Genomic DNA, 26,340 nt, shown 5'->3' with positions numbered 1-26,340 from the left:
CTCTCCATGCAGTTCAGTTCGTCATGTCAAAGTCAACGATGAACGCGCTGTATTGAAATGCATGACAGTCAGGTTCTTGTTATACCCTGTAAGTTAAAAATCCAAAAGGAGTTGCTTAGCTAGGCATAAAATATAATTTAAAAGAATTAAAAGCAGAGATGGCAAATAATTGTTATGTCTATAATTAATAATCTTATAAAGGAATTGGTCTTAAAGAGTTTCAAGTACAGCAAAAAGAAAAAAAATATAAAAGAATATATATAAAATAATCATTAATATGCAAATTATATAAAAAAAATTCAAAATTAAATACTTTTTATTTATAAAAATTTTAGCTATTGCAGCTTAAAACGTTAAATCAATTAAAAATATATTTATATTTAACAATCGATACTATCGTTTAAAATGCTTAAAGTAAATTTTAGCTTAAAACCTAACTATCGATTAAAATGCTTTAAGTGATACGTAATTTTTTTTAATGTTCCTCATTTAACTAAGACAATTTTTGTGTGTACAAGTTTAATTATTATACCGAAAAATAATATAATAACTAAGGTAGTACTAGCTACTAAGGCTATTTTACTAAGCTACAACTTTTGTCAGTTCAGTTAGTTGTGCTCTCAAGTTGCCTATCGATAATTTTTATATGGCAAACTCTTATCTTATTTTAAAGAGTAACTGCTAGTCATGCTTGCTTGCATATTCTAAGCAATTTAGCTGACGACACTCGAGACTTGGGCCTTGGGGCTGTAGTGCAAAGTGCAAGCTGCTGGCAACAATATTTTCAGCTGCTGCCGCAGTCGCTGCCGCTGCTGTTGCAAGTGTCGCATGCCAAGTCGAGTGGCCTGCTCGACGCTATGTGGCAGCTGTAAGATTTTTGAGTAGGAGTTTGGGTTAATTTAGAAGCCAGCCTGGACATACTGGTTCGTCTCTACGTCTCTCTCTGCCGCTTTGGCTTGTCCTGGGCCACGTTGCCACGTTTTTATGGGATTTTAGCACTTTGACTGTGGCATGTTGCATGCGACTATAGCTGTGGCATGCTTAATGGATTTGCTGGCTGCATGGAATTTAGCACGTAGCTAAAGGTGGAAAACTAATATGCTAGCAAAAGAGAAAGAGAGAGAGAGAGGGAGAGACTGCAGTCGGCTTTTTGGACAGCTTGGACAGCACTTGGACTTGCAACTGCTGCGGCTGCGGCTGCGTGACATTTATGGCTTCGTCTGGAGCCGTTTGCCATAGCTGTACTGTACTTGTTGTTGTTGTTGTTCACGTGCAAATATGAACAAGATTTATAACTTTTAGGCCTGGCGCGACATTTTCTTAGATTTTGTTTGCTGCCGCTTTAAAAGGATTTCACTTTTTCGTCGGAATTGCAAAAATTGCTTAGCACAGATACTTAAGATCGGTGCGGCTCCAAAAACAAAAAAAACAAAACAAAAGTAAACCGTGCGTTGGGCCAACACGTTGAGCAGTCAAGAGTCGCTGTAGACTGTAGCTAAATGCCAAGCCGTTTAAGTGCTTGTGATCCATGCGATCTCTTGCTTGCGATCTAAAAATAAATATATATATACACTATACACGTTGTGGAAGTTGTAAACAGCTGTGGGCTCAGAGCACTGGGGGAGATGATCTCTGGAATTTTATGCTTATGCGTTCAGTTTTTCTTGCTACGCATACAAAAGCAAAAAAAATAAAGATTGCTATAAAAATTTGCAAAAGAATTTGTAGTAAAAAGCAAGTTTATAATAAAAACTATTTAATAAATAATAACAATAAATATAAATATTAGTGTTATAGTCTGCATATCAAATGAAAATAAAATAATTATGACTGAAAAGAGTTAAAAAGAAAAGTGAAAAAAATCTAACAAGATAAATTTTTATTTAAATTTTTTTTGTATTAATTATTTCTAAAAAAATATATTTTGATTTAAAATTATTTTATTAATTAACTTATAAAAGTTGAAAAAAATGCTGACTTTAATAAAGTTTGAAATTCAATACTTATTTAATAATTTTGTACTAAATTCTTATTTTTTGAAATTCAATTCTTATTTAATAATTTTGTACTACATTTTTATTTTAAGAGTTTTAGCTGCATGCAATTTTTTCATAGCTGTGTTTACTATTTATACACAAATTTATTTTTATTTTTAATTTAACAGCTATAAAATTTAATGGATGCATTTTTTTTCAAGACTTCTTGCTGCAAATTGCAATCAAACTAAAAAGCAAACTCCGCTGCTGAGTTTCCGCAAGTGCTGCGCATATAGTAAATATATATATTCTATATAATGCCAGCGATAAAAAGTATCAAGCTGCAGCGGATGTTAAAAAGAAGCTACTAAAGCATAGATAGCTGAACAAATTCTGATAAATAATTGAGCATATACAATTGTAAAATTACAATTACACTTGCCTTTTATTTGTATAACCCACTCTAAGTGCTAAACTGCTTCCGCTATAAAAATTAAATAGCATCTGTTAAATTTCTTTGGTATTTTTGGGCTTGATTGGAATTCTGGCACTTGGCTATGACTCAATGGTGCATAAAAATTTTTAGTTGTTTGTTAGCTTCCGTTTCGAGTCAATTTGAGCGCTTTTGTTAGCCATGCGCTCTTATCGGCCTTTATGTGTGAGTCTAAAGCGCATTTTGCGACACATTGAATTTATTATATTTATGTCAATTGCAAAATGCGTGCCAATAAGCCCAAGTCGAGAGTTCGCTTAACGCACACGTTTATGCTGATAGCGGCACATAATGTAGTCAAACATTAACTATTAACTTAAAAGTTGACTCGTTGTAGTTGCATTGAGGGAGGGGGGCTGTGGGAAGTTGCCTGAGCTGCTGGCGGCTTAACTTGCCACTGGTCATTTCCCTTAACACGGCCAAATGGCGCCAGTGAAGCAGACAAAATGAAATGCCGATTAAAATATCAATTATGTGGTCAGACAGTGGGGCCACAGTGGTCGAACTGTATGTAAATTTATTATGTATTTAAATGCTGATATATAATATTTTATTACATGATTTAAAATATTTCAGCAGTCAAATTGTTATGTGAATAATATGTTTAATACTTATGCATTTAAGTAATGACATAATTTAATATTTGCATGTGCTTAAAAATAATTTATTACATAAAGTGATTAACAAAATATTTGAATTTAAATAGCAAAGTGCTCAGAATACTTTTTTAAAATATATTTTATTTACACAAACTATTAAATGCTTAGTTATTATAGCATAGCAACTTTTACTGATTAAAACAATATAAATAAAAATATATTGTATTTAGAATGCATTAAATTATTTAAAAATAAATTTTATATGCTAAAATTCTATATACAATTTATTTATATTTATAATTTAATCAATGTTAATATTTTTTAACAAATTATGTATATAAAACTTTTAAAACAATTTATTTTTATTCATCATTTTATTAGTGTTTACATATTATCAAACAATTTTGATCTAAGTTGACTGATAGTCGATGCAATTTAAATACAATAACTAAAATCCAGAATATATTTTTTAAAATAAATACAAATAAATTCTATATATGGTATTAAATTAAAAATAAATTCTATCTACAATTTATTTTTATTTGTTTCTATATTCTATATACAATTTATTGTTATTTGTGTTAATATTCTTGAACAATTTTTATATACAAATTTGTACTATAAATGCCTTATTTTATCAGTGTATATATATTATGATATAAGCTGACTGACGGTAAGATTTTCACAACAATTCTATAGCATTTGTGCCACTGTGCGACTGCAACATTGTAAAGCGCCTAAGCGCATTAATATAATCAGCTATCAACAGCTGGCCAAGAGGCTCGACAAACTGGCCCAAGGTGCGTGCCACCAGTTGTCAACGCGGTCAGTCGAGGGGTGGGGTGGGGCGCAACTTGGTTACGCTGCTGTCGAACGTTTAAAAGGTGACGCTAAGGCAATCGATTTAGTTGTCGTCGCCAGCCAACGAACCAACGATAGCAATCGCAGTTGGTGAGGACTTTCCCTTGGCGCATTGCATGCATAATTCAATGTCACAATTGCAATCGCCACAAGGAGCAAAAGGAGTAAAAAAAACTTTATTGAGATGCTCGTGCGTGTGTAAATCAGCACTTGTAATGTTGCCAAGCATTGTGGTCCAGGTTAACCGGACTTGTCAACACCTAACCGCTGCTGCAGCTGCAGCATTTGACCTTTCTGGCCTTAAGCTTAAGCCGCTTGGACGCTCTTGGCTCAGCTTTTTTTTGCTGTGTTTATTTTTGGCTTAAGAGATCGCGTAATCTTTCGAAGTTGGGGGCCGCCGTCGCATTATGAAATTGTGTCAGCTCTGCCATAAATTCCACACTTTAAAACAGGCCAGAGCCCAGACTGTGCGCCGATAGCATCGTCTGACACCTGAAGCCGCAAAGGGCCTGGCTGCCTGCCTGCCACACACTCGCAAAATTTGTGGCAAGCGTCATGCGGCCATGCCACACTGCCACTAAAATGTCACTCGCTTGTGACAGCAGCAGCAGCAGCAATAAAAACTCAAGAAAAATTGAAACCAACTCTACTCCAATTGCAAAGCTTGCGAAATTCGTTTCATTGTTTTGCAGCTCTGACAATGCGACATGCAAATTTGTTGGCTCAGTTTTATTTTGCTAGTTTTATTGGCTGGCACTACAACTGGCTCGCTGGCTGGTTGGCTGGCTAGCAGATCACGGCGCTGTTGGCTGATTGCCAAAGCTGGGCTTAGTAACCCTAACAATCCGCCATAAAACTGTCGCCTCAAATTATGCCATAAATTGATTAAATCCGCAGACACTGCCTCAGTCGCAGTGGCAGCAACAGCAGCAGCAGCAGCTGGAAATTGTTTAAGTAAAGCTTAATAAAGATTAGTACAAATTGCTTTAACAGTATTTAAAAAAATACGATAGAAGCTGCAAAAGCTTAGCGCAGTTTGTTAACGAATATAAAATACGCTATAAAAAATAATTTAAAAAAAAAAATAGTTCAACAAAATTATAAACTTTACTTTCTTACATACAAAATTAAATATGAACATAATTTTAATTTTTTTTGCATATAAATAGTAAATTTAATGAATTTTGATTTTATTTAAAATTGTCAATTAATACAAAAAAATGGAAATAAATTCTTTGAAATATTTACATATTTTTTTAAATGTAAAAATAAAATTAGATTTTTTCTGCAAATATAAATAGTTAGAAATTCAAAAAGAAATTGCATAATTATAATAAATTAATGCGTACTTAAATATTATTACTTCAAAGAATTGTTGAAAATATAAATAGTTAGAAATTTAAAAATAAATTAAATAATTATCAATAATTAAAAAAAATCTAATTTAAATATTATTACTTCAAAGAGTGCATCAAAATATTTAATTTAGTAAAATATTTCAGTTATTTAATTGAATATTGAAGATTTAGAGTAAATAGAAATTAAAAAAAGAAATGAAATAATTATAAATAATTTAAAAAAAGTCTAATTTAAATATTATTACTTCATTGAATGCATCAAAATATATAATTTAGTAAAGTATTTTTGCTATTTAATTGAATATTCACGATTTTGTAGAGCAAATAGCAAACTAAGCTTAGCTAATCAACTTTGCACTTGCAATTTGTTTATAAACTTAATGTCCATTGCAATATTGTCACTAGCGTGAGCGCCCCAGAGTTGTTTATAATTACTTTTGCCAAGAAACCGCTTTGTTAATTAAATGTCTGCTGCACATTGAATGACAATGTTAAAACGCAAGTCTTATGGACATTTGCTAACCAACCAGACTATAACTATAACAGCGGCAACAACAACTATAACCTGACGCGCAATTTAGCCAAAGCGACTGACAAACATAAAGTGGGTCAACGACAGGCAGGCTGGCGGCAGGAGAAGATCTGTGGCGTCATCCGAGTTAAACAGCCCACGCAGCAGCAGCAGCAGCAGCAGCAGCAGCAGCAGCCGCAGCTTGCCACAGCGTTGTGGCGTTGAAATAATCTAACGAAAAATGATGGAAAATTAAATGTACAAATCATGTTTACGACTTGTCGTCGCTCGTCAGCGGGTTTCATCAGTCTGTGACTGTCTATCAGTTAGTCAAGTCGTTTGCGCTGTCACACTGTCAGTTCTGTCTGTCAACTCTGCATGTGGGCATGTGGGCGTGGCAGGCAGCTTAGCTAATTGTTGTTGGCTGTGGCAGGCCGAAAACTCTTTTGCATTGACACCGTTTGCAATTAGAAGAAAAAGCAGCACGTTGGCTACTGTCGCTCGTAGAGCTGCAGAGGATGCTGCTTGCAACAGAAAAAGGTGGCAGCTGAAGTAGAAAAGGAAATGTGCATTTGCCAAACCAGTTAGCACCAGCAGCTGCTAGCACAGTAGCCAATGTTCTCTCAGCGACTTTAAAGTTAATTGCCTGATTTGCTGCGAGTCTCTATTTTGTTTCTTTTATTTTTCAGCTAACAAAACTGTGGGCAGTTGCCGAAGCTATGAAGCTGTTAGGCAAATGTGCTAAAAGATTATGCATTTGGATTAGACACACGCAGCAACACACGAGAGCTGCCTGTGGAATGCAACAAGGAAACTGCCACAGAGACTGTGGCATGTGAATTGTTGCAAATGCAAATTTATTTGCTAGACAAGTTTTCAAGAGCGTAGTCTCAGCAGAACTTCATATAAAATATTCAAAGCATTACCAGCTTAAGTTTGAAACTATGAAAAAATAATAGAAAATTATATAGCATTATTTTGAGTATTTTAATATTTAAAGCAAAACATTTTTAAGCCAAAATATTAATTTATTTCATAACAATTGGCATTAAAATTTGGTTTGCTGCCATAAATATTTAAAATATTTATTCTAAATATTAATTATTAGTAGTCATAATTCTATTGAGTATTCAGCAGCTTGTTATTTCAATTGTGCATCAAGTATACGTTAAAATATATTCAAAGAATTGGAATTAAAAATGTATTTATGATTATTTCTCAGTATTAAATGTTAAACAAGTTTTAACAAATTTGAGTTTGCTATAAATATTATATCTGAAGTCTTGTCAATCTTATAAATAACTTCAGAAACTATTTAAATAATTATTGGTCATATTTCTTGTTCTGTAAAACGTAAATCAAGTATACGTTAAGATGAGTTTAAAGATTAAGAATTTCTTTTTTAATCTTAAATTAAAAAAAAAAAGAATAAGTATACGTTAAAATTTTTTGTAGAAATAAAATGTATGCTCTAGGAATTTTTGTATATATTTATTTATTTATTTTATTACTTTTACATTGATATGCATATTTTGAAGCTCAAACTGCAGCTTGAGTTGCACAGTCTAAGCTCAACTGCATTTGTGTGAACCCCTTTTGGTTACGCCCCTGCACAACTTTGCATTGCTTAGCCCTTATATCGGCTAAGTATCTAGCATAAATTAAGCTTTCAATTTAGTTGACTATAAAAAGAGAACTCTCATATGCTATGTGCAGATTTTGTTGGTCAGTGTAATTGATAAACTGCCTGCCACATTCCTGCTGCTCAGATCAGAACAGATTTATGCAATTTGCTATGTTTTGTTTTGTTAGCGAACAAGAGCAATCATTAAAGCTGACTTCATGCACCATTGGCTATTGACAGCGTTGCACTATAATTTATATATCAACTGTCAGCTGCATATGTATGGGTGCGTCTGTATATGTGTATGTGTGTGTGTGTGTGCAGTCGATAATGTTATTAAATTTGCAGTTGTGAGAGGTTTTTTGATTAATTGAGGCATTTGCAGGTAAAATGATGAGCTAACTAAGCTGAGGAATGCTCATGTAATGCCAATGCCAATTGCTTCAGTTGTGTGTGCTGCGCTTCAAGTTGCAAGTTGCAAGTTGTTGGAGTTGGAGTTGGTGTTGACTGCTTGCCTGGCTTTGAATTTGCGGTTGCTGCTGCTGCCATATCAATTCACATGTCAGGCCAACAGCAGCAGCAGCAGCAAAGCGAGGAGGCACGCAAGCAGCAACCTACTTATTTATGCAACAAAACCAAGAACATGCCCCAAGTCACAGTTTGAAGTCAATGCAAGTCAACTTGTTGTTGTCCGTTGACTGATCGGCCGCGTTCCTTTCGCGTTAGTTTGCGTCCTGCGGCTAAACAACTCAATACATCAGCCTCATGCCACATGTAGCAACAGCAACAGCAACAAGCAGCGCATGCACTTTTGGCCACATATTTCACTTCAATTATGGCAAATATCAGAGAATTATGTGAAGCCAAAGCCTATCAAAGCATCACGTTTGCTTCAATTGGGGCGCAGGTTGCACACGAAATGTTTTAAATTATGAAATATATACAAAAGTTGTTGTAATTTGATGATGAACTAAGCACATAACAGTTTCAAAAGCATAATATAGCTGTATAATGAAAGAACGAAATTAAATAGTCTTAGCTGAAACAAAAATAAAAATGTGCCTAACAGAAATTCCAGAACTGCTTGTTTTTCAAGCATATTTAATTACACTGCGCACATTTTGTTTATATATAGAAGCAATGCTTAGCTAATTAAAAATAAAAACAGCCACACAGACCGATTTAGCCGACTTAGCATTACTCTATTTGAAATATGTAATAAAATAATTTAAAGTGAAAAATAAATGCCAAATTTATTATTATTAATTACCTAAATATTTATATAATTATTAAAATAATTTTATGCATAAGCTTGCACATTTGCATAAGAATTTGAGCTGCTGACTTTAGACAGTTAAGAACTTACTAAATACAAATAAAGTTAAAGCAGCAGTTAAACGACTCTGGTAATAAAATTAAGCTATTCGATTTACATACTATGCTAAATTATTTAAGCAATAAATTTTAGGACCAATAAATATTTTTGCTTAAAATTTATATTTGTGCTACAAGTAAAACGCATAAAAATTAAGTAAAGTACTTTTGTGATATGATAAGTTTTAGCAGAATAATTCTTTAAATGCAAACAAGCAAATGCAATGAAAAAGATATAAAAATTAAATAGTTTAATATATATATATATTTTAATATATTTTTTATGCATACTAAGCACATATTCATTTTTTTTTTTTGTACTTGCAGGCAGCACCACAGAGTTGGCACCATCCTTGCTAGGACTATACGACAGCTTGACGAGCAACTTAGCCGTCGGTAGTGTTGCCATCAACAAAGCGCTTGAGCTGCAACAGAGCAGCAACAACAACAACAGTAGCAACAGTTGCAGCGGTGAGTCAACGCCCAAGCGCAGCAACAGCAACTGCAGCAGCAGCAGCAGCAACAGCAACATCAGCAGCAGTGACAATCAGTGTGGCAGCTACAGTCTTGTTGCCGTCGCCGCCGCTGCGGCAGTGCGAGAGGAGCTCAGCCATACGCCTTTGTTGGTAGCGGGACTGCGTGACGAGCCTGATGGCGCAAAACTAAGTCGCGTGGTGCGTGCACAAAGTTCGGAGCTGGGCAGCAGTCAGAGCATTGCCAGCAGCAGCAGCAGCAGTGGCAGCAGCCTGCGACGTGGCAACAACATACGCGTGTTGTCAGCCAACGTGCAACGGATTATAACACATGCTGAGGCACAAGCAGTAAGCGCTGTGGATTTAGAGGCACTGCAGCAGCAGCAGCAACAGACGCCGCCCTCGGCCAGCAGTCGCAGCTGCAGTCCAAAGCCAGCGCCACGCTACATCAAATCCAATCACCCATCCAAAGTAAAGTTATCGCATTTGCCTTTGAGCAAGTTTACGAACAAGTTGTCGGCGCAGTCGGGCAGCGATTTGGTTTGCACCTACGATGCCAATCAGGAGTACAACAAGAGCTTGAAGGACGACAATATAACGCCGACGAATAAGCTGGCGCCAGGCACGCCATTTCACTTTAAAGGCGAACCCTTTGCCAAGCTGCAGCTGCTGGACATGGACAGCAGCAAGTCCCAAGCAGCGGCGCCGCCGGCCAAGCACAAAGCTTTTGTCGTAGCCAGCGAGCCGCAGAGTCCCGAGCCGCTAGTGGATGCCATAAACTTTGATCTGGTCACGCAGCACATAGAGCAGCTAACGCTAAGTAATTTGGACTTGGGCGAATCGCTGGGCCCGGAGACACAACTGGTTGAGGCCATTAACAAGCCGCTGATAAGCAAACCGCTGACGCGCAGCGTCTCAGCGCCGCGTGCCACATCCACATCCTCGCCACAGCCGCCGCCCACATATGCGCGCAGCAAGCTCAAGACGCAGAGCAGCAAGGCCAGCACTTTGGGTGGCGGCATGCCCTTGCGTCTGCCCACGGCCGAGCAGCTGGCCGAGCTGGAGGAGGCCAACAAGCTGTCAGCCGAGAGTCTGGATACGCTCACGGACATTAAGCCCAAATTTGCTGCGCGTCTAAGCGAACTAACGCGTCTGAACAATCGTCCGCTTTCGTCCAGCTCCATTTGCTCCACTTCATCCAGCTCCAGTTCTGGTTCGGATCAGCTGCTGAACGGACGCAATGCGCCTTCGTATCTGGCTAGCGTGGAGAGTCTAGCGGAGAGCGAGAACGAGCTTGGCGATCATCATCATCCGCATACGGCCGCTCTAAGCGTCCTGGAACGCGCCTGCCTTGAGATTGTCGACTCGGAGCGCAGTTTCGTCGAAGATCTCGGTCAGGTTATTAAAGGGTAAGCCTGGAGTTACTCTCTTCTCTTTTGTACACAACTTTATGCTGTTCTCTCTTTAGTTATCTGTTGGAGTGGAAAGAGCGCGCCTGTTTGCGCTTGGACGAATTGCAAATACTCTTTGCCAACATTGAAGAGATTTACGAATTCAACTCGTTGCTGCTGCAGCAGCTCATCAACTCGGGCATGGAGCCGGGTAAAATCGCCAAATGCTTCATTAATCTGCGCGAACGTTTTGATGTGTATACAACCTATTGGTGAGTTCATTAACCAACACTAAAAGAGAAGATTATGCTTAAGTTCGAATCTACATGTTATTTGGGCGCTCTAAAAAATTCATACTATTCAAGTTGGAGCGTTGTTTATTTTACGTCACACGAACGTTACACAACACTGTTGTAAAATCTTCTTAAGTTAACTTAGTTTTGCTGAAGTCTTTTGAGCAAAGTTTACCAAAGATTAGAGCATTACTTAGTAAGTACTATTTTCGTACTTTTGACGTTAACCAACACTGCTGATAAAAAGTGCGCTAGGCATGTTTTAATACAATTCTCTACAATAGTATGATAATTAACAATAGTCAAATACTGTTTTTTTTTTAATTTCCTACGCTTACCAACACTATTGGCTTAAACGACTTATCACGTGTCATTGAAAATTCGCTTACATTGCCTCTCAAGCTTTCAATACATCAATGCCACTGCTAGTCGATCTTCAATTCGTCTTTGACGCTAGTCGTAACTCTTTGTTAATTTAGCGATTTATCAGTTTTTAGTGATTTATTCCTAGTCGCTGCAGTTGCTGTGACTTTCTCAAAATCAGCATTGTGGGTTGGCGGTGGCGCTGGCTCTGGCGTGTTTGCCAAAATCTGTGATTCAAAGCCCCCAGAACGGTGTAACGGAGCTTGGAGGCTAACAAACTGATCGCGAGATTTAGCCGCAGTCGCTGCACGAACATTGGCGATGGCATCTTTGTTAGTCCAGGCACGCCATATGGCGTTCCAAGTGCCATGTTCCATTTAAAGCCACTGACGCTGACGATGACTATGACGCTGACATTTGGTCTGTTGGCCTGTCGGCTTGTCGGTCAGCGCTGATGGCCGCCGTTTGATTTGTCACCCTGGCTGACAGTTGAGCATACATCATGTGTCTGTCTGTCTGTGTGTGTGTGTGCCAAGTCCAACTCTGGACTGCGGCTTGTAGTCTACTCCTACAGCTTATTTAAAATTTAAATTCATTTCTTTTTGTTTTTGGCTGATGAAGCGCTCAGCGCTTGTGCCATAAATCACAAGTTTTTGATTTTATTAAGCCTTTTGTTTTTATTTCTTTTTTTCTTTTTGCGTCGCTTGCAGCACAAGTTACCCGGAAGCCATCTCGCTGTTGACCAAACTGCTGCAGGCCAAGCACACCAACTCACTATTGGCCTCCACGCAAAAGCATCTGCAACATCGCCTGCCCCTGGGCTCCTATTTGCTGAAACCGGTGCAACGCATACTCAAGTATCATCTGCTGCTGGACGTAAGTGCGCCCAAGGGCTTTATTATGAAAAATATGGATTCATATTAATGTTACTGCTATTTGTAGAGCCTGCGCAAGCATTGCGATGTGAAGGAGGTAGCCGAGGCATATGCGATTATGCGTCAGGTGGCGTACAACATCGATCAGGTCAAACGCAAACAGGAGCAACAGAGTCGTGTCAAGGAGCTGTCGGGCATACTAGACGGCTGGATGGGTCCAGGTACGCTGAATTTGAAAATCATTCGAGTCTAGAATATTTATTTAAGTTTAGGTTATATAAACAAACTGTAATAGATCTATACAAAAGGTTTACATTATTCCAAAAAAAAGTCCAAATGCTTTACTTATATTTTTATCAAGATAATTGTAAAGCCTTTATCGAAAAATTAGACTATGACATTTTACCAACTCCATTGAGTCCTGTCCGTCTGTATGAGCAGCAAAAACTCACAAAACCATATGAGTTCGATACAAAAGAAGGAAATTGTCTGTATCCAAAAAATGTCCAGATGCTTTATTTATATTTTTTATCAAGACTTGTGTTACGGATATATTAAATTAGATATATTAGATATATTATATGCTTTGTTATTACGCACTATGACATTTCTATGATACATGGTAGACATACTAAGTCGATTGACTGCTGTCCGTCTGTATGAGCAGCAAGAACTCAGAATCCTTATGAGTTAGATACACCAAATTTGGTGTGTAGCTGCTGCTATGATCACTACACATCAAGCTTATATTATATTTTACATTAGAATTCACAATTGTATAGTACAATCGTTGCTTAGTTACTTTTACAACACTTGAGCGCCCACTCTAACTGTCTCGGACTCTGTTGCAGATCTAAGCGTTTTGCGTGAGCTACGGCACGAAGGTCTGTTGATGGAGCAGCACAACAAGCCGCGACAGGTGCTGCTCTTTGAGACAATGCTGATCATTACCAAGCAGAAGGAGGACGGTCGTCTGCAGTTCAAGAGCCTCATATCGGTAAGTTGCGCATATTTGCCAGTCGCTCGCGCTATGTCTGCCACTTCATCATCATCATATTCATCTTCTTCAACAGCAACAGAATCTAATGCTGAGCGAACATTTGCCAGGAGAGCCGACTAGCTTCTATGTAATACCCTTTCATGAGCCGCGCAATCAAATCAAACTGACGGCCAGAAATCGTGAACAGAAGCGCATTTGGACGCAGCACATCAAAGGCGTTATGCTGGAAAAGCTGGATATACCCACGCGCGCCAAGGAGCTTGTCTATCAGCTGGGCAACGAGGAAGGTGAGTTGCCCACAGTTCCAACTTTAACTTGGTGCCATAACTGACTTGTTAAGTGTTTGCTTTGATGTTGTTGTCGCTCGCTCACTCACTCGCTCGCTGTTTATTTGTATATTTGTATTTGTATTTGTTTGTTTGCTTATTCAAATCACATAACAATTTGGCAGTGTTAGATAAATAGATGGTAGTAGTTACAGTTATGCGGGCAAACAGCTGCAGTTAGCTTGCCAAAAGTCTCCAGCTGTTGGAGTAGTCTACACTTGAAAGATGACATAACCACAAGTGAAGCTACAGTGGCTCAAAAATAAACAACACTAAGTTACTTGCTGCACATTCTTAAAAGAAAAAACTCTAGTAAATCTAAGTTAAACAATTGATGTAAAAGTGTATTGAGCTTTCGTTCAGTTTTTTTTTTATCTCTCTCTCTAACCCGGTAGCTTAGTTGGTCAAAATCGTGTCTCTATTTTATTTTTTGTTGACAGCAAACGCCTCGGCGCAAGTTGATTTATGATTTAGTTGTCACCGTCTTATGTGTGTGGCTGGTTTTGGCAATTTAATTTACTAACTCATTTTTTTTTTTGTTTTTTGGTGTCACTAACATTGTAAATAATCAACTTTTGAATACTATATAATTTTTTGCCTATATGTTTACCTTTTGTAGTACTACCAATGATGCATTCTAAAACTAAACCACCCAAACCAAACAAGAAAAGAAAACTTTAATAACGTTTTAAGGCGTTCTAAGGCTAAACACCAGAGACTGAAAAACTAAGCGCTACAACTCTTGCTATAAACCCAACCAAAAAATTAATCAAACAAAACAACAACAAATTAATAACTATTTCGAAAACTGTTTTAACTATAACTGTTAATTGCTTTTAACATTATTATAAACGTAAACATTAGCGCTATGCTAAATTCTAATCCGTATGTAGTAAATTGATTTTTCTGGTATTTTTGCGGCTCTGGCGTTAACTACATTAAACTATGCGCATAGCCTAGTAAGTATTTTGCGTAATGAAAACAATTAATTTAGTTATGGCTTGTGTTTGAATTGGCTTGACATTATTATTTTTATTTTATTGGCATGCTTACTTATACTTAAAAATGCAAACTACTACTAATCAAGGCTTCAATGAAACGAAAAGCACATGAAAGTGTTTGCAAGTCTTATCAGCATTAAATTCAAATTACTGTTCTTTGAGCGAGCGTTACAGTGGTCAGCAATGCGCTGAGCGCAGTTTGTTTGAGAGCCAAAGTGCTTAAGCAGTGTTGCTCAATGATGGTCACTGTTAATTTGCTCAATTGCTTAGGCTCGCGCGTACGCTACGCTCTCTTGCGCTTTTGGTGTGCAGCAATCAAAATTCAACTCACGCACTCATACTCTCTCACCTTAAGCGAGGTGGTTACGCACATGATACATTAATACAAGGTAGCGGACTGCGCTCTTCTTTTTGAGTGTTTGGGTACTTAGCTTCATTCGCTCCCGCTCACACCGTATACAAAACGAAAACAGCGAGAGCGAGAAAGCAGCAAAAAGGAAGAAAAAGCTAAGTAACCTAAGAGCGCAGTCCGCTACCTTGTATTATTCTATCATGGTTACGCATTGTTGAGAGCGAGAATTAGAAGACGAAAGCAAAGACGCTCTCACCTTAAGCAAAGCGCCTAAGCATTGTTGAGAGCGTATTTGAGCGAGCGCTTGAAAACGAAAGCAAAGATCGGGGGTGAGTTTAGTTTTGCCTGGACGATCAATGAGCCTGCACGTGTTTTGTTCTTTGTGCGCAAGTGTCAATTTATAATTATACATATATCAATGGTAATTAATAAATTAAGCATTCAATGCATAAATTTGCAATTCTTTTAGTAAATTGGCAACTTAATTGAGTTATTTAAAAAGTGCAACAATTGCATTTTCAAAGAAATTCCTTTTCACTTTGTTGCTTTAATGAATTTAAACTAAATAAAACTAATGAGCTGCAATCAAAATTATAGTTTATTTTTTAACTTAATAAAGAAGGGCTATATGCTATTTTTGAAACAAAATTCTTTGCCTTTATATATAAAAAAAATGTTAAATCAATTTATTGCTTTAATGCATTTACACTGAACTAAACTAAATAATTAGTGCAGTTTTTAAAAATTATTAACACACTTAATAAACTTGCGCTGCTATTTTTAATGCAATAAATTTGCCTTTTAATACAATTTTTAATTATTTATTATTTTTGCATGCGTTTTAGCTTTTGTTGGCTTAGAGCTTAGTATGGCTGCTGGTGTTTGGCTTACAACTTGAACTTTTGAACTCTTCAACTTGAACTCTGAACTTTGAATTCTTTGCACCTGCTTGCTGTTCAATCAAAAAAAACACAAACTGTTGCAACTGTTTCGACTGCATGTGAATTAATATTGTGCCCATTTGTGTATTTTTCTGTTTTGTGTTTAGATCGCACGCCGGATCGCAGTCCCTGGAAGTGGAGCCTGCACTCGAGCAGCAATTCGACGCCCATGTACTTGGAGCGGCGCAACAATTGCCGACGCAGCGAGATACGTTGGCGCAACTCCAAGTTCAAGCGCAAGACCATCAGCAATTCCAGCTCATTTGATAGCTTTAACGAATCGCTGGAGCAGCCGCAGCAGCAGCAGCAGGAGCAAGCTAAGCCTGCCAAGCCGCTGAGCAGGAATAATAGTTTGGATGATACGGCGCTGCAGAAGTTGGCGGCAGCAGTGCGTTATCGCAGCGGCGGTGGCAAGCGCGCGTCCAGCAAGAATGAGCCGGAGTGCAAATGTGCGGAGCAGGGGGAGGAGTGTCTTTGTATATTGAGACAGCAGCGCAACAGTCGCGCCAAGTCGCAGTCGCCGTTGCTGGCGCTGAAGGAGCGCAGCAAGTCGGTGCCGCGCATTGGCTTGGACGAGCTGGAGGATGAGGATAGCGCCGCCTCGCTGCGTGGCAGCAAACCCGATCTCAGCGAGCGCAAGGCCAAGGCCAAGGGTTACTTTGAGGTCAAGCAGTATAATCACAAGACTATGCCCAAGCGCATTGCCACCTTGAAGAAGCAGCGCTGCAGCAGCAAAAAGGAAAGCTGCTCCAAGTTCTACATGGATCTGGATGAATTTGATAGCACAGTGCTGAAGATAACCGAGTCCACGGAGCATCTGGAGCTGGCTGAAGAAGCGCAGGAGACGCCTGCGCCGCAGCAGCAGCAAACTGTGGAGCAGCTGTCGCCAGCGGAAAAGTCCAAGCGTGATGCACAGATTGTGCTGGAGCTGCTGAAGAACACGAAGGAGTTCGAGCGCATCTATCAGAAGCAAAAGCAGCGACGCGAGAGTCACAGTCAAGCCAACAGTCCGACGCCGCCGCCGCCTCTGCCGCCACGTCCGCCTTCACGCTCGCCGCCACCGCTGGAGCTGGAGCAGCAGTCCAAGCAGTCAGCGATGCAAGCTGAGCAGCAGGATGAGCCCATCTATGAAACGCTGCTGCGCAATGTGCATGTCCCATATAAATTCTCGCCCGTGCTGGCGCGCGCCAAGTCCGTGCAGCAGGTGAAGCCGCGTGAGCGTCGCGCAGCTGCAGCGTCGCGTCCAGAGTCCGACTATGTAACGCTCGTCTATACGCCAGAGGGCGTGTTGCAACGCGTGGGCGAGGAAACGCTGCTGCAGCAGCGCGGCAGCAGCAGCAGCAGCGCCAGCAGCAACAGTTCGGATGCAACGCTTAAGCGTGATAGTCAAAGTACCGTTATTAATCTGCAGCTGGATGCGCCAGACGCCGGCACACGCGCCATACCAAAGAATCTAATGAAGCGTCTGCTAAGCAACGGCAGCTCAGCTCTGGAGCAGGTTAGCCAATCGGAGCTGTCGCTGCTGCCGCGAGCGCTCAAGTCCATTGACAATCTGAGCTTGGCCTTTGCCCGCAGCCAGAGCCACAGCGCTGCCGGCAATCGTCCGCCGGAGCGCCGCGTCTCGGATGTCAGCGAAATGTGCCGTCAGAGCATTTTGCATCGCCAGGGCAGCGAGGCTGTGGGTGAGCGCATGGCGCATGTGGATTATGCCGATCCCAAGACGCTGTTCAGCATTATTGCCAGCTCGGAGGCTTCGCTGCAGCGTGACTCTGTCTTTTCGCTTACCAGCTCCTCCTGCACCTCCAGCGACAGCATGAGCGGCCTGGAGCCGCCGCACAGCTCCAACAATAGCTTCGAGTATGAGCAACAGGTGGAGGATAGTCTGGAGAATGATTTTCGTGACTCGGCCATTTATAGCGACGATAACAATGAGAAGCGTAGTCTGGATTTTGATTTGAAAATGCCACGCCCACGACCCAGAAGTCCGCCGCCACCACCACCGCCCATAGCACCCAAGCCCAGCAAGGAGCAACTTGCTCAGCAGCTGCCAGCAACGGTGCTCTGTCCACCGCATCTGAGCCAAGCGGCCTCGCGCAGTTGGGTACTGCAGCAAATCGAGAACTTTAACAAGTAGACGCAGCCCATTGCCATATTTAGCTGTTTCTAAGTATTTCGTAAATTAAACTATGTACATATACTAAATATAATTGCTGATCCTTAGCTTAAGTGTTTGCTGTAATTTGACTGTTTTTTATATGTAGTAATGCCCCTAGGCGTGTAAATACTTAACTACAAAGTCATTTAATAAAAATACCAATATATATATTATTTTGTACTTTGGCAATTAATATAAAATAATTGATTTTGAATACGTTTTAAAAAATCTTTAGTTCAGCTAAGTTAAAGTGGCGCCATCTGTGAACTAGCAGTGAAAGTTTACTGAGTGAGGGCTGCCAAAATATGGTTTGTGTCTTATAAAAGTGCTGGGGCAAGACATCGCTTTCGTTATCGAGCATATTTAACATTACAGTGCTCAGTTTAAAATTTACAGTGGATTACATACATTAAATAAAATACATTAAAACGTTTTATTATTCTTTTTATTGTCAAGCGTACTGAATATTAAATTACAAATTATTTAAAGCACTTCATGTACCAAATTATTTTATTCAACAGCCCGCTTTGAATTTGTGTCATTACTAAACAGGTTTATGTATTGGGTTTCTCCACTTAAACAGTCAATAAAGTTGCTATAAAAATAAACGATCTTAAATACTTTCATATTTTTATGACATTGTATCGAATTAATACGTAGATATTTATATTATTGATTCATTTATTATTTAATTATTTCGTTTAGCTGAGTAAGAGCCTTACATATAAGCGGATTATTTAAGCAATAACTCTAATACAGAGCAGTGTAAAATTCCATTGCGCATTTGTTTGCGGCGCATGCAGAACAAAATGTTTGCATTGTTTGTTAGCCTTGAAAATCATCAAAAAGTGCCCAAACAAAGTTGAAAGAACTCCCAAAAAAATTCGAATATAAAGATTTTAAAGTACACTGCTAGAATAATAAATGAGTGGCGTGCAATAAACGCAGCTACAATAAATGAATGGATTTAATATCAATAGGAAACAGATTGCACTTGTTTAAACAATTGTTTTACATTTTTGCTATATAACGCACAATAAATGAGTTTTTAAATTAATCTTTAAATCGCATTTAAAAATACAGCATGAAATTATTATTGCGAAGACGACATAATGCTAGAAGAGCACAGAACGAGGCAAATCTTGTGACAACAACAACAACAACAAGGCCTGCAATTGATAACAAGCTAAATTATAATCAATATAAAGCTGTAGTAAATAGAAGTGAACCCCAGCAAAATGTAAATTTAGCAAAAACTTGCATATTAGCGGAAATAAATACATTATAGAATAAGTAATTAGTAGCAATAAAACATAAACGAGTTTTAACATACACTTGCAATTTTTATTGCCCATTAATAATAACTGGGGGAAATCGCACAAGCCTCATATACCCAGAAGCAAATTAGCGGTTGCTAACAGTTTAAGATAAACAAACTGCCAGCTGGGGAATTTCAATACAGCGTAATTTGTTTATTGAACATAAAACACTTAAGCACTGGTGAAAGTATTGTAAATAATATTAATAATAATAATGTTTAGAACTTAAGATTAACACATTATAGTTGAACAGCTCTGGCTGGCTTATTGCATGACACGTCTGGGATGTATATAATGCGAGCTGGGATCATCATCGTCCCGATATATAGCGCTCATCACCACGAGCAGACTCGCAGCTGCCAAGGCGCGCAACACAAAAGCAAACGCGTATTTTCTATAGCTCTGATCCGACATGGTAGCTCCACTGATTGTTAAATCACGTACGAGTTGCTGTAGATAACTGAATGTGTAGAATGTTGAGCACAGGTCTCTTTATATATGCCAAATCTCTCAGCATTTTTTTGTATTTGTGTTTTACCCAGCAGCGGAGCAGCAGCGCTCAGCTCAGCTCAGAGCTCGTCTAGAGAATTCCCCGTCAAACGTAATCAGTTGGGGAAACTGTCGCTCTTTCAACTGATTGATCAATTTCACATTCAAATGCCGTACACTTCAGCACGCGTTGATTTGTTTTGCTTAAACAATTTTATACACTTCCAAAAAAAAACAATAGTTGACTTTATTTATTCTTTTTATAAAATGATACATGTTTTTTAAAAATTATTTTAAGCAAATATTACGCTGCTACACAAAAATTTCTTTGCTTTGCTGATTATATATTATATATACATATATATATATAACTTTAGCTTTGCAGCAGACTCAATGTCGCTCTTAAATGGGGCAAAGATTGCTAAGCATGAATCTATAAACACAATTAAAGAGAATATATTTATATTTAACTGGAATCGTTTGTTTCTATTTAAACACTTGCCGCATGTAATGTTGAGATCTCGGTCGCTGCAGGAAGTTGCATATTTTCTGCAGCAATGGCTGTGGCAGCTGCAAAATGTGCACAGCTGTGGCAAGCAGCAAACGTTGCAAATGTGGCATGTTGTCTGTACTGCGGGTCAACTCAAACTGAGGCTTAGCCAGCGCCTACCTGGCTGCATTTGAAAGAAAACTATGAGCTATTGTCTAATATATTTAGTTATATATTGATGCCCTTTTAGCCTTTTCCGTCGCAATTTGCCTTCTCTATCCAAAATGCTAGCGTTTTTTTTATAATTATTTTGCTTAGATTTTTTAAATATTTTTAAATCTTAGCAGTCCGTTTTAATTGTAAATAAGAGAGCGCGAGAGAGCTAAGTTTTCATACTTAAAATTTCAAAATAACTAATATAAAATAATAGTAAATATTAGTAGAAATTGCAACAGCTATTGCTTGAAACATATATTGAATATTATATATAAATATTTGTATAAGCTATTGCAAGGATATAAAAATTAAGCAGCTCTAAATAAAAATCAGCTATGTAATTATATACAAATGCTAGTATTAACTCTTTTCTTTGTCCTTTTTTTAGATTTGCGATAATCTGATATATACGTACATACATTATATATAGACGCAGTGCGTTTGCTGCGGGTTAGAGTTGAGCAATGCACTTTTGCCATAATCAGCAAATCATGCTGGACTTTTGATAAGGTAAAACGATAAATGTATAATTTATTTTCTTGGAACGTTTACAGTTACGCAGACTATGCTGATAATTATGCAATTTATAGAAACTTACAAGCTATATAATTAACGATCCGAGAGCGCATTACAACAGTAGCTGCTTACACTTCGAATTGCAATGGCTGCACTAAGAATTTTGTGTTTCGCTTTGTGCTTAATATTATCATTGCCACTTCTTATGGCTCAAGGTAAGTTTGTTTTTAATTCAATTTCGAAAAATAAATAATAATATTGAATGCATAACAGAAAATTGTGAGCGAAAGGATAAGACGCCTGGTCACTGTGTGAACTGGAGAAAGTGTTCACAATTTAAATCTGTACAAAATGTGAAAAATATGACTGACAAGCAAAAAAACTACCTACGAAACGGTCTTCACATCTGTGCTAGGACGGTTAGTATTTGTGTTTATATAACTAGCATATTAATATAAATTGTATGCCATAGACTGATGTCTGTTGTGAAGATTCCGCACCCAAATCGCCAGGACTTCAGCTGCTGGAGCAACAAGACTGCGGCTTATTTGAACCAACACCACAAACTGCGCTTGGACACTTTCTTAAAATAGGTTCCCGTCCCTGGATGGCTTTACTAAAGTATAACGAAAGTATGACTTGTGGCGGTACACTTATTACAAATCGTAAGTTTAGTATATATCTCTAAAAAAAAGTAAAATTCATAAGTGTTAAAATTCGTTACAGGCTTTGTGCTCACAGCTGCTCATTGCGTGAAGGACCAAAAACTGTAAGCACTATACTTAATATATTTATTTGCTTTTACTACTATATTTGTTGCAGTACATCTGTAGTTTTGGGAGAGCACATAAGAAATTCTGTAAAAGACTGCAATCGCCATAAGAATCGCATTGTCTGCTCAGATCCGATTGAAGAATTTAATATCGAGCGCGTCTTTGTGCATGAAAACTCTAAGCGACAGCAACATGATATAGCGCTTATCAAACTGGCGCGAGCTGTTGTTATTAAATGTTAGTAGCTTTTATATAATATACACTATATACTTATATATATTAATTATTTGCAGCCCATATCAAGCCCATCTGCTTGCCATTAACAAATGAATTACAAGAGCCCGAATCTACGAAATCGCTTTATGTTACTGGTTGGGGCGTAACTGAGCGAGGACGAGAATCAGCTGAACTTCGTGAATCTTATATATATAAGGTGCCGCGCAGCGACTGCATTGCAGCCTTAAATAATACCCGAGGCTTCGATATGACTGCAATCGATTCAAATATTATCTGTGCTGGCGATACTCGAGGAGATTCATGCAAAGGCGACTCTGGAGGTCCACTGTCGTATGTTACGTATATTCAAGGCAGGCAAAGATTTGTGCAATGTGGCATTGTGTCTTACGGTTACGATAGCTGTTATAGGGGTACACCAAGTGTCTATACAAATGTGGGAAAATATATACAATGGATCGCTGAGAAATTAGTCGCAACATAACTTCACTTGAATTGAAACATTGCAAGCTGATAAAAGAATGTTAAATAAATTATAACAAGCACTGTCGCGATCGTATCAAAAATAAAATGCATTGAGAAGTGCAGAGAAGAGAATATATTGCCCCTGTTATTATTTTAAGACTTAGACTCTAACATTTATGTGGGTGCAACTCAGTTGAAATTAAAAGCGATAGCGAATCAATATAAGTCATACTCAAGAATGTTAAGTATTTCCTTGAAATAAGATAACATAAAAGTATATAAGTAAGTAATATATACTTCGATTTAATATGAATAAATTAGTCTTATCACTGTGCATAGCTCAGGGTTGGAGTAAGTGTTGCTTGAATTAATAAATGTGTTTTTATTGAAGGCAAAACAGATAATGACGCTACGTTTTGTTGGAGAAAAGATCAAAATCCTGTACATTGCATGCCAGCTGTCTATACAAATGTTGGAAAGTTCATAGCTTGCATAACTGAGAAGTTACTTGCGTCCTAGCTTGTTCCTTTTTTTTTTTTTATCAATCAAATGGTTGTTGCAACTTGCAAGCAAAACACTCAATTGCTTTCAAATAAGTACTACTCAACATATACTGATACGTCAAACACCATAATTGGCATACAATTTCAAAGAATTCAAAACTTTGATAACAATTCCTCTGGGAGCAACAATTTTGAGTATATAAGCTGCAATCTATTCGCAGCATTAAACAGTTGGCTGGCAAGCTTGAGACCGATATGACTTCTCTTCGAATCTTTTGCTTTGTGTTGTGCTTAATATCAGCACTTCAACTCTATAAAGCTCAAAACACGCGTTAGTTAAATCCAAAACGAGTAAAAGTTTAAATAATATTGAAGTTTATATACCCACAAATTAGAAAATAACTATCCAGCATGTACAAGAAGAGATGGAAGGCAAGGTCACTGTATACCCACTAATGAGTGTCCAAGAATATACGACGCGGTGCTAAAAGGACAAATGGATAAGGCAACAAAAACCTATATAAATAACCTAAGAGAAAAAAGGTAAATATGATTTATATTTTTCCTAGGGAATATAGCAAACTGTAAAGTCTATTGTTAGTTCTATGTTTGCTGTGAAGACCTTATACAGCCAAATACAACAACAATAAATATAACAACAAATACAAGAAGAAATAAAACAACAACTACAACCACAACTACAACTACAACTCCAAGTCCTGTGCTGCAATTGTTGGATGTTGAAGGCTGCGGTTCATTTGGGAACGTGCCACAGACTATAAATGGATACCAAGTAATTGTGCAGAGTCGACCCTGGATGGCTCTGCTGAAATTTAAAACGGGTGATGGTCGAGAAAAATTCCTTTGTGGCGGTTCCCTAATTTCGAGTCGTAAGTTAAGCAATATATAATATGCCAATTAATAGTAAAACATTTTATACGACTATAAACAGGCTATGTACTAACAGCAGCGCATTGTATTAACCCATTGTATGAACTGTAAGTGCATATTTGGAATATTTTTGGAATATTGCCAGCATAGCTTATATATTAATGCATTTATTCTACATTTAATATTTACCAGTATCTCGGTTCGCTTAGGGGAGCATACAATATCAACTGATAGAGATTGCGGATTCTCGAAGGGAAGAGTAACCTGTGCACTTCCAGTTGAAAATTTTGAAATTGAACGCGTATTTAAACATGAGAATTTCTCTGCAAGTCATGGCCTTAATGATATAGCGCTTATCAAACTAAAGGGGCATGCAGAAACCAAGTGTAAGTTATAAATAGCAAGTAGTAATTGATAAATTCTGATTCACCCAACAATTTTTGCATTGCAGCACACATAAGACCCATCTGTTTGCCCATTACCAAGGCGATACAAGATAAGTCCGAATCGCTGAGAGAGTTTCGAGTAACAGGCTGGGGTAAAACTGAAACTTTGGCAAGTGCGGATACTTTACAGGAATCGATTATACGCAAAGTACCCCGAGAAAATTGCTGTCGGGCTTTCAGGAGACCATCATATAATAATTTATCTATTATTTGTGCTGGAGACACTTTGGGAGATGCTTGCAATGGCGACTCTGGTGGTCCGTTGTCCTTTTTGGATTATGTCAAAGGCAAACAAAGATTTGTTCAGTATGGAATTGTCAGCGCTGGTTCGAATAATTGCGGTCGTGGACTTCCAGGTGTATACACCAATGTGGGTAAATTTCTGTCATGGATAGCCGAAAAAATGGTCGAACCATAAAATCTCCAACTTTTCCTTAACAACTGTATCTAAAACTACAAAATATGTAATTGAATTTATAATAATATTATTTCTGCTATAGCCGTCTTAAAGTAAAAGGTTAAGAATAACTATGTTCTGTTTATGTAAATATAAAATTAGTTGCTCCATAGCCTTCAGTATATATCTTTGAAGCAAATAAATGCAAAACTCCTGCATTTTTTCTCTAGGGACTGTGAGTGTGTCCGTTGGTCATTACGTCATTTGATAATTTATTTATTTATAGTATTTATTTATTGTATACGAATACACAATGAACTATCATTTTGTAATTTTAAAATCAATATATATGTATGTTGTTGATTTTTGTATTATAAATAGTTTAAAATAATTAGTCTGTCGGAATAGGTGGGGTTATGTGGTGGCTGACGGGATGTATGGAGAGGTGGGGTTAACTGTCTATGTTGGTCTACAGTTCCCGTGGTTGCTTCCTGTGGGGTGGTGTGCCCTTGGAACCATCCTGTGAAGTCCAGAAACCTTGCCAGATTTTCTAACCTTACCTCTACTAGATTGCTTAGCCCCTCACAGAAGGAATCGGAGTCGCCTTTTGCGAAGTGCCGGACCTTCGCAGAGGAGATGTTGGAGACTTTCTTCTTGTTCGATGTCTATACAGCTGCGACAGAAGTCATGATATGGACCACCAATATGGCAATGGCCCGTTGAGACTCCCGACAGCATCCTAATCCTTCTCTTACTAAAGTGAAGGAGTTCGAGTATTCTCTTTGGGTTTTCTGTTCAAAGTGCGCATGAAAGTTGGGTTCGCCTAACTTTAACATGCACTGTAGCTCTAATATTAATAATCTGATATAAAATGCTTCGAGCACAGCACACAAGTGCAGAGAAGAGAATATATTGTCCCTGTTATTAGTTTAAGACTTTCTGCAAACTATAAATAGATATTTAACATTTATGTGGGTGCGTGCGTTGAGTTGAAATTAAAAGCGATAGCTAATCAATATAAATCATACTCAAGAATGTTAGGCATTTCCTTGAATTAAGATAACTGAAATGTATATATGTAAGTTAGTAGAGTTGTATACTTCGATTTGACATGAATCGCATAAGAAGCTTCTACTTTGCTCTGTGTCTTTTATCAGTCTTATAGCTCAGGCTTGGAGTAAGTGTTGCTTGATATTGATAATTCAAATTTAAAAATAACTGTTTTTATTGAAGGCATCTATATAAACTGCAATCTATTTGCAGCATTAAACAGTTGGCTGGCAAGCATGAGCGCAATATGAGTTCTCTTCGAGGCTTTTGCTTTGTGTTGTGCTTAATATCAGCACTTCAACTCATTAAAGCTCATAGCACCCGTTAGTTAAATCGAAAACGAGCGAACGCTTAAATAATATTGAAGTTTATTTACGCACAAACTAGAAAATAGCTATGCGGCATGTACAACAAGAGATGGAACACAAGGTCACTGTATGCCCATTACTGAGTGTCCAAGAAAATACGACGTGGTGCTAAAAGGACGTGAAAGACGAATGGATAATGCCACAAAAACATATATAAGAAACTCCCATTGTCCTGTCATAACACAGGTAAATATGACTCTATTTATTTGTAAAGAAT

General features: G+C 38.0%; 4 protein-coding genes across 5 annotated transcripts in view; 3 read left to right on the top strand and 1 right to left on the bottom strand.

The window, feature by feature from the left end:
• The window catches only part of LOC108596824 (myosin-M heavy chain), a 70,409-nt gene extending 52,284 nt beyond the window's left edge, over positions 1–18,125 (top strand). The window contains exons 2-8 of one of the 2 annotated variants that reach the window (XM_017982940.2): positions 9,124–10,678; positions 10,738–10,932; positions 12,027–12,192; positions 12,259–12,412; positions 13,043–13,188; positions 13,265–13,478; positions 15,919–18,125. In XM_017982940.2, the coding sequence (XP_017838429.1) occupies positions 9,124–10,678; positions 10,738–10,932; positions 12,027–12,192; positions 12,259–12,412; positions 13,043–13,188; positions 13,265–13,478; positions 15,919–17,945 (4,457 nt within the window). In that variant the 3' untranslated portion in view covers positions 17,946–18,125. Of the gene's footprint in view, positions 1–9,123; positions 10,679–10,737; positions 10,933–12,026; positions 12,193–12,258; positions 12,413–13,042; positions 13,189–13,264; positions 13,479–14,136; positions 14,295–15,918 lie in introns of those variants that run through there. The other variant, XM_017982941.1, reaches the window with a different exon arrangement.
• A 1,285-nt stretch (positions 18,126–19,410) lies between these two features.
• On the bottom strand, positions 19,411–19,754 carry LOC108595822. The gene has a single exon (XM_017981113.1). The coding sequence runs from the start codon at positions 19,697–19,699 to the stop codon at positions 19,550–19,552; it is 150 nt and encodes a 49-aa protein (XP_017836602.1). The 5' UTR covers positions 19,700–19,754; the 3' UTR covers positions 19,411–19,549.
• Positions 19,755–21,579: 1,825 nt separating this feature from the next.
• LOC108595109 (serine protease grass) lies at positions 21,580–22,679 on the top strand. Its single transcript, XM_017980270.1, has 4 exons — positions 21,580–21,661; positions 21,723–21,765; positions 21,819–22,006; positions 22,063–22,679. Exons 1-4 carry the CDS (start codon positions 21,604–21,606, stop codon positions 22,485–22,487), a joined length of 714 nt encoding a protein of 237 aa, XP_017835759.1. The 5' UTR covers positions 21,580–21,603; the 3' UTR covers positions 22,488–22,679.
• Positions 22,680–23,505: 826 nt separating this feature from the next.
• On the top strand, positions 23,506–24,940 carry LOC108595108 (serine protease grass; the record flags this gene model as incomplete). Its single annotated transcript, XM_033293045.1, has 5 exons — positions 23,506–23,514; positions 23,573–23,861; positions 23,924–23,969; positions 24,055–24,248; positions 24,314–24,940. Coding segments are annotated over 5 exons (951 nt in total), but the record flags the coding sequence as incomplete, so codon positions are not given.
• Positions 24,941–26,340: the final 1,400 nt, after the last annotated feature.

This window comes from Drosophila busckii, chromosome 2R (genome assembly GCF_011750605.1).
Source record: "Drosophila busckii strain San Diego stock center, stock number 13000-0081.31 chromosome 2R, ASM1175060v1, whole genome shotgun sequence".
Taxonomy (NCBI): Eukaryota; Metazoa; Arthropoda; class Insecta; order Diptera; family Drosophilidae; genus Drosophila; species Drosophila busckii.
Note: the sequence above shows the minus strand (reverse complement) of the source record. Positions and strands in the feature narration are given on the sequence as shown.

Bases quoted from the DNA above. Each gene is read 5' to 3' on its own strand.
- LOC108595822 (XM_017981113.1), bottom strand. From the start codon at position 19,699: ATGTCGGATCAGAGCTATAGAAAATACGCGTTTGCTTTTGTGTTGCGC.
- LOC108595109 (XM_017980270.1), top strand. From the start codon at position 21,604: ATGGCTTTACTAAAGTATAACGAAAGTATGACTTGTGGCGGTACACTT. The intron at 21,662-21,722 runs GTAAGTTTAGTA...AATTCGTTACAG, and splicing joins CGGTACACTTATTACAAATC to GCTTTGTGCTCACAGCTGCT. The intron at 22,007-22,062 runs GTTAGTAGCTTT...AATTATTTGCAG, and splicing joins GCGAGCTGTTGTTATTAAAT to CCCATATCAAGCCCATCTGC.